Raw genomic sequence first — 7,936 nt, 5'->3', positions numbered from 1 at the left:
CGTAGGAGCTTGCTGACATGTTGCTGGGCAACCAGGGAGGAGAATCTGCAGAATCATTCTTGATTTACTGACCATTTGAAAAGGCAATGAGTAACCTTACTTGTTGCCATTACTGAAACTGCCTGCTGGTTCCTCTGTGTTTAGAAACTCAGTGTTGGATCTTGCCAATGGACACAAAAAAAAACAACTTAAAAAAAAAAAACATTCACACGATAATATTTCTCACAATTCAATTATTGCTGATTTGCTCCTGTGATAGTTTTCCAGAGTTTAAAGTGCATGCTGGTAAACACTTAGATAAAGAGAGCTCAAGTATTGTGCTGCCTACTCTGTCAAGAAACCACGTGATACACAAAGTACTGTGAGTGGGTGTGACACAGAGTGATAATCACATCATTGCTCTTTGACAAAATGGCAGGAATAATGAGCACTTTGCCATCAGCTTTTTTTTTCGCCGTCTCATAGTTTCTACAACCACAAAAGGCAAGAGCAATACCGGACAATAATGAATATCAGGACTGTTGTTAATAATTGATAAATTGTTCCATCCACTTCAGATGCTAATAGCTTCCAGCATAAGCCACACAACATACCCAGAAACCAGATTCAATTCTGGCCCATTACACGGTTGTGCGCAACAACATTTTGCACACTAAAATGAAAACCTCATTAACTTGGATACACTCAGAGTTCTGAATTTCCTGTCTTGGCAAAACATAACTTAAAGGTCTTTAGGAGGTATTTGCATGCTATGAAACTCAAATTATTCCACGAGTCAGGCACTACTAAGTGCTCTGCCTACAAAATTATAGGCAATTGGGCTGATTCATTGTAAACTGCTTATGTACAGTTTGAAGGCATGGACAATGATAGTTGCAGGTTTTCTGAGGGACTGGGCTGGGTACTGAGTTATTACTGTTAATTGCATTTTTTGTAAGTTATGTAAATTGTTACAATTCAGAAAATTTAAAGAGAAAACAAAACATCCTTTTAGGTAAAATGTCAAAATTTCAACATTAAAAAAAGGCAAGCTTCTATAAAAGTATGCAGCGAAAAAGGGGGTGTTTATAAAGACATAAACTGTTTACAACAACACCTGTATCATATAAATAAATATTTGAGGTATTTACTGCCAGATTGTCAATGATACCTCTTGATTTATACAAATGATAAAACAGGTGAAAAATAAATAAATAAATAAAAATGCAGAGGCAACTTAATATCCGTTGATGCAGTGTTTGCTATTAAACTATTTTAATAGCTACCAAAGACAAAATCCTATTTTTCATTTTAAACGTTTGAAATACTGTTTGGTTTGTTTCTTGGTGTTGTTCTGTTTCGCTTTGTGTGTTTTTCTGCAATAAATTATTGCAGTTTTGATTATCATTGACCTGGGCTTTCTTTGTTATATCAGTTCAGTTGGCGTGTTCTTTTTTTTTTGGAAAAAAAAAAGAATTTTATGTCTCAATTAAATAGCTTTAAAATGAAATATAGGACATAAAATCCATTTGAAACTGTTGGTTTGAAACTGTAATAGTTGTTTCTGTATAATGAAAACTCAGTAAACATAACTGAGTCAACTTATAAAAAGCTCTGTTTATCCTTCAGAGGACACATATTTATCAAAACTGTTCTGTATTTTGTTAAACTGATTAGAGAAGTTTAATCAAAGGGACATTTTACAGGGTTTAGTTTACTCATTGGCATGACATTTTAGTCTTGTAAGAAAACTGTTTTGATATAACTTAATACATACTTTCATGTTCTGGTTCTGTTTAAATATATATATAAATAAAAAAAATGTGCTTTATCTTCTGTGTTTGAGTCTAGGAACAGTTTGTGGGATTGTATAGTTTGAATATTAAAATTTCACTGTAAAAAAAAGTTTAAGGAGACAAATAACCAAGAAGGCATAGCCCTCACAGGACTTTAGGAAAATTACTTGCATTACTGTGGTTAATATTTATGCAAAGCAATAGTAATTTGCCTCAATATTAACTAGATTTTGCAGTCTGTAGTAATATGACACGTTCATCTCTCTTCAGGTGTTTTTCTCAAAAACTTCCTTTACCTTTGGGTCACCTTTTTCAAACACATCTGCACATGTAATACTGAATAAATTAACTAAAAGGCTGCATCAGTTGACTCTGCAGGTTGTTCAGTTACTTCAGTCAATATTGTATGCATGTTTTAGTATTATTTAAATATCTGGTCACGTTCATTTCATAGGTAACCAGGTACTGTTCAAACTTGAGTATGAGATTTTTTTTTTTTAATGTGCTTATTTTTTCTACAAAATGTTATACCTGAGCATGCTACCCTTGCAAAAAAGAGTTAACAATGTGTGCTTGATAAATGATATGAAAACCTTTTTTTAAATGAGAAGTGTTGGCAAACATTATAATCCCATACGAAAGTCGTGAGCTTGATACATCTGCAGATCATAACTATTTCATAGACAGATTCTTATGTAAATGTCAAGATTTTCAGTTCAAATAACATTAGAGTCAGATGCAAAAGGAGTTAAAAATAATCAAACTTTTTTGACAAGTTCTTAAACTTTTTGTTCACAATTTTTTTCAATTTGTCCCAGCCAACAAACATGGTACGCTTAGAAAAAACAATCTTGTAAAATCAAGTGATGAAGGACATATACACAAAAGATTATCTTAAAATGGCCTTACTGAGTATTTCTTTATTTAGATCCTGGTGAATCAGGAGCAGTAAGTGTAAGTGTGGTGTAGAAGAGACAATAACCCATCTACAAGCTCCCTGTTCCAATGCAGACAAATAGATCCATGTACATCTTTGTTTTGCTTTTCCAAACTGGCATCTGCCTAAAAACTATATGGCTGGATAGCTGTAATATTGCTCGCCAGGAGTGGCTGTAAGCTAATGGAAGAGCATGTAAATAGACGGATGATGGAAAATGGAGGTAGGCTTGCTCTGCACCAACAGCCCCTGCCCACAACTCAGAGGCAAATTTCTGATGAATCCCTGCCGCTTTGCAGGAACTATGTCCCAGATTGTTGATTTTGCCTAAAAATGGCAAAATCATAAATAAATGACCATTAGGGAACTTTTACGTGGCATCAAAATCGGATCGGAGTGGTACTCCAATCCATGTTTGCCTGTTAAGTTCAAACCTTGAAAGGGACAATAACTGAATCATTACAAATAAATTACTTTCAACGACAGTGTGACTTGAATGCATTCTTTATTTTTAATACTTTACTTTTTTTTGTGAAATGAGTTATGGAAACATCTTGCATGCACTCAACTTACACAACACAATTATTATGCATATAAACAATATGAGAGTTGATGGATTTGTAACAGAAACATTCTTTCTTTCAGTGTGGGTAAGGTGCAGCATAAGTGCATGACATGCTAATTCTAACTACACCACTGGATTTATAACCTGTGTAGCAAAGTATCACATATAAGTTTGACAATTTCAAGTGTCTGTTGTAGGAAGCAATGATGTAAAAATGTAAACAATAGTTTGAAATGGCAAAACACATGAAAAGTATGATGCAATTTCCTTGAGATTTTTCAGAATATCCTGAGCACTCATTTATCCACCTTTGATATTTGTTTGCTATCATAAAGACTGTGATTTGAACTGTAAAAACATAAAAAAAAATACAAGCATATACATTTCAGTAACTACTCCCATAGGAATTTGGGAAACAAAACATAAAAAATACCACATTTTACCCCACATCTTCAATTACAAATGAGCTCATGTTTAAGGTTGACATCACAGATAACCAACTTGATTTCTCAAACAAGCATCTTTTTTTTTCCCACAGAGGGAAAATTCACACCCAGCCAAACCATTTTGCCAGAAATGAAAAAAAAAAACTTAAGAACAATATCCTCACATAAACAGCAAGAGGTTTTTTGGGGGTGAGATAAATTATTCAAATATTTTGGTGGCTTTAAATCTCACCACTCAAGTCATCTTTGATCTTTGTTATTATAGTTTTATGACAATAATCATGATGATTTGTATGACGATGACACACAGTGTATCTGGGAAAAAACACTTTTTTGGAACTAAGTCTAAAATATGCAGCATTAAATGTGGTGTTGTTGAAGTTCATGTTTACATGTACAAAATCCACTCATACACAAAATAAAATCCAAATAACTGAAAAGATTTTTATCATAAGTTTGGAGAGAAAATTGGCAATAATGGAAATCTTTTTCATGCATAACCATGAATAGGCATTCATGCATTTATAATGGATCACGGCTTTTGTTTGTGTCAAACGTTAGCATCATCTGAAGCAGCCTAGGGCTTTATGCTCATAGTATTGTACCTGAGGAAACTACTATAAGAAAAGAGTTAACATAAAATTGATGCTTAAAAAAAAAAAAAAAACATGAAATCCTTTTTTTTTCTGAAAAAATGAGTGCCTGCGATTTAAAAGTCATTGATATAACATTACTTCAAGTCACTTGACAGCAGAACTAGCTGCCATACAAGTTAAAGCACAAAAGGTGTGCCTTGACAACAAATAATGGCAATTTTGTAAACAGCACAGCCTATAGATGCCCCTGAAATCTTTCATAGTGGTCTGATTATAGCAAATATGAACCATCTCCCCCTTCTGTAAAGTAAGGACAGTCTGTGTGAAACAGTGGGTATACACATTCGAGAAGGTAGTAACTTTCAAAGAACTGTAAACATTTTGTTGCACTTCCTCTCTTATGTATCTGGGTTTCCTCTTTCGTTGCTTGTTTTCTCTTTCTCACTTTGGTCTGTTTCAAGTTCACTTTTTTCATTTATGATTAAATTATCACAGGAAGATGCAGAGGACACTAAAGCTGTCTGTTCAGTTTTTTCAGCACTGGAAGTTTCTTTATTGTTCTCTTTGACAAATTCCTTTTTGTCGCCAAGTGTTTCATCCTTCTCAGTTCCATCATCTGAATCTTCTGAGAACTTCACCTTCTCGGTATATCTTCTAAATGCTCTTTGAATGACAGTAGCTGACCGAAGTTCTTCTTTACGGCGCAGGGTGGACGTAATGGGTTCGTATGACACTTTGGAAGGATTTGAGGCCATAAAGCGCTCCTCCATCTGCTCCCTTAAAATGTCCATCTCCCCACCTTCTCCTAGTACACGTTTTGTGAAAGCAAACAGGATATCCAGACAGTGAATACGGTCACCACTCACAATTGGAAGGTCCATAAAGATCAAATCTATCCTGTTCGGCTTGGGTACTTGTAGTGGTGGGTTGAGAGCATCTGCAAAGTCCGAAAGCCTTTTGAACTGAATAAATTGTGTTGCACCAGGGTCAAACCTTTCCCAGACTTCATAAAACATCTCAAAGTCATCCTCACTCAGTGGATCAGTACTCTCCTCAGTCGCCACGTTAAAGTTTTCCAGAATTACTGCAATATACATATTTACCACAATCAGAAAGCTGATGATGATGTAGCTAACAAAAAATGCTATTCCAACAGGGGGATTTCCACAATTGCCTTTAGTGCTGCTTCCAGGATGCTCTGCTTCTCGATCACAATCATTTTCATTTTTGTTTAGAATGGGATCAAGTAGGGTATCCCATCCTCCTGATGTGGTGATCTGAAACAAGCATATCATGCTGTTTCCAAAGGTTTCAAAATTGAAAAGGTCATCAATTCCTTTGTCCTTTTTGACATAAGCAAAGCTTGACATGCCGAATATGGCATAGATAAACATCACCAAGAAGAGCAGGAGACCAATGTTGAATAAGGCAGGAAGTGACATCATCAAGGCAAACAAGAGTGTGCGTATTCCTTTGGCACTTTTAATAAGGCGAAGGACACGGCCAATCCGAGCCAGTCGAATAACTCTAAATAGTGTTGGTGAGACAAAAAATTTCTCAATTATGTTTGCAAGAAAAACACCTATGGAAAGAAGTGAATACGGTGTTAGTCAATTAAAATCATGGAGCCCTATCACAATTTATTCAAGCCAGGAACAAGAATAAATACATACCAGCAATTGACAGAACCACCACTACGAGGTCAAAAATATTCCAGCCATTCATAAAAAAGTAATGGCGGAGTCCAATCATCTTCAACAAACATTCCCCAGTAAAAATGACAATAAACACGTAATTGATGATACGGAGGACGTAAGTCTGGTATTCACTTTGGTCTGCTGTTTCCACCATCATGGTTACCATATTCAGCCATATTAGAATCATGATCACAATATCAAAAACTTGTTTGGTGATTATATCAAAAATGAATCCTTGAATCTTGTTCTGAAACAACAACAAAGAAACAATCAAATAATTAAATATGTCTCTGTGATGAATAACAAATCAGTCCAGCAAATGGGAGCAGAAGGTATATAAGAAGATACATACTGATGGCCTTGGAATAGGTTTTTGTGGCTTCTTTGACCCCAATTTTTTCATGGCATTATAGTATTTCTTCTGGTCTTCAGTCATAAAAAGGTCTGTACCTCCAAAGTAAACAATAGATACCAAGCATATTAAATTATGGCAACAACATAACTATTAAAACAAAATCAGAAGTATTTAATACTTATCTTTTTCTTTTGCTGATTGAAATTGTCTATTATTACTCCAATGAAGAGATTGAGGGTGAAAAAGGATCCAAATATGATAAAAACAACAAAGTATGAGTACATCTTGAGGTTTCTTTCAAAAACTGGTTGCTCCTCCGGCTGTTTTACAGTTACAAAATACAAAAAGAAAAAAAGAAAATGAATTACATTTGTGTAGACATCGAATTTAAATGAGCAACTTAAAAGAATACCAAAGGTAATTTACAACAGCACTAACGCAAGAATTCTTAAGATTAGTAATAATACTTTTACACCAAACGTGGCAGGCATGTAAAAAGAGAGCCGGCAGTCATGAAAGCAGTGTCAAATTTACTGCTTATAGCCTTCATGGACCTGCAGCTGAGCAACAGCCAAAGTTGTTCATGAATTCATCCGTTGCCATTTCATGGAAAACGCGGATGATGTTGAGAGAGTAGCTTGGGTTCATATGTTTTGGAGAGCACTGAGGTGTTGGTAAACGCATCACTGTGTTTATTTTCACCAGATCTTTCAGTGTTTCTCCCCATGTGGGATACTTCACTCGTGCAGTGATAGCTGCACCTGAGGGCCATTTAAACGTTACCTCCGTCTGTCTGTGGCCCAGCTTTAGCATTTAGAAGAGAGTGGAGAAATAAAAATAAAACTGGGGGATGTTTTTATTGTTGTATTAATGAAAAAAAGAAAAACATCAAAAAAGCCCATGCAGCTAGAGCTATCCCGCGCACTACAATGGCATTTGCAGCGGTTGTCCGGGCTGTTGGGCAGCTAACAGCCAGTGAGCAGGCAGACCAGGCTCCTCTGCCCAGGGACCCGCAACCTAGGCAGTAGACGTTGCTAGATCTGCTGGGCAGCTGGGCAGCAACAATTGCTATCACCTCTGCTGGAGCCTGGTGAGTGGTGATCGCCATTAGCTCTGCCGACGCCTGGGAAATGGAGCTCATTAGCTTGCTAAGCTATCCAATGGACAGCTGACTAGCGTAGCCGTTGATCCAGCTCCATGAGCTTACTAACGGGCGGATGACCTGTTCAGAGTGTATCCCGCCTTCGCCCAACAGTAATTGCAACAGTCTTTGGCAACTCCGCGGCCCTCGCTGGTTAAAAAAAGGATGGAAGTTCAAGACGAAAATCCTTGGATCGAGCTGCCATATTGAATCTCCTTTTTTACCCTGTGTTCTAGTCACTGAAACCGTCATATGCCCAAAGCTGAGTCCCTGATTAGTTGATGCACTGCGTCAACCTTGCCATGCCTGACACCCAAGGCGTGCCACTCTGCATCAAATCGTGTCTTTACATTGACTTACCATTGAAACTTGACGCCTTTGCCGCACCTGCCACGTCTGGTGTGAATGCACCATAACAGAGCCC

General features: G+C 36.7%; 1 protein-coding gene across 1 annotated transcript in view; it reads right to left on the bottom strand.

Moving 5' to 3' along the window:
* Window positions 1-3,240: 3,240 nt before the first annotated feature.
* scn1laa (sodium channel, voltage-gated, type I-like, alpha) overlaps window positions 3,241-7,936 on the bottom strand; it is a 28,997-nt gene continuing 24,301 nt past the window's right edge. Inside the window, exons 23-26 of the mRNA XM_036209688.1 lie at window positions 6,554-6,691; window positions 6,369-6,473; window positions 5,993-6,263; window positions 3,241-5,901 (exon numbers count right to left, since the gene is read on the bottom strand). Of these exons, the coding sequence (XP_036065581.1) occupies window positions 4,718-5,901; window positions 5,993-6,263; window positions 6,369-6,473; window positions 6,554-6,691 (1,698 nt within the window). The 3' untranslated portion in view covers window positions 3,241-4,717. The remainder of the gene's footprint in view (window positions 5,902-5,992; window positions 6,264-6,368; window positions 6,474-6,553; window positions 6,692-7,936) is intronic.

This window comes from Oryzias melastigma, linkage group LG21, assembly GCF_002922805.2.
Source record: "Oryzias melastigma strain HK-1 linkage group LG21, ASM292280v2, whole genome shotgun sequence".
In the NCBI taxonomy this organism is placed as follows: Eukaryota; Metazoa; Chordata; class Actinopteri; order Beloniformes; family Adrianichthyidae; genus Oryzias; species Oryzias melastigma.
The sequence above is the reverse complement of the archived record's forward strand: the minus strand, read 5'-3'. Positions and strand labels throughout refer to the sequence as shown.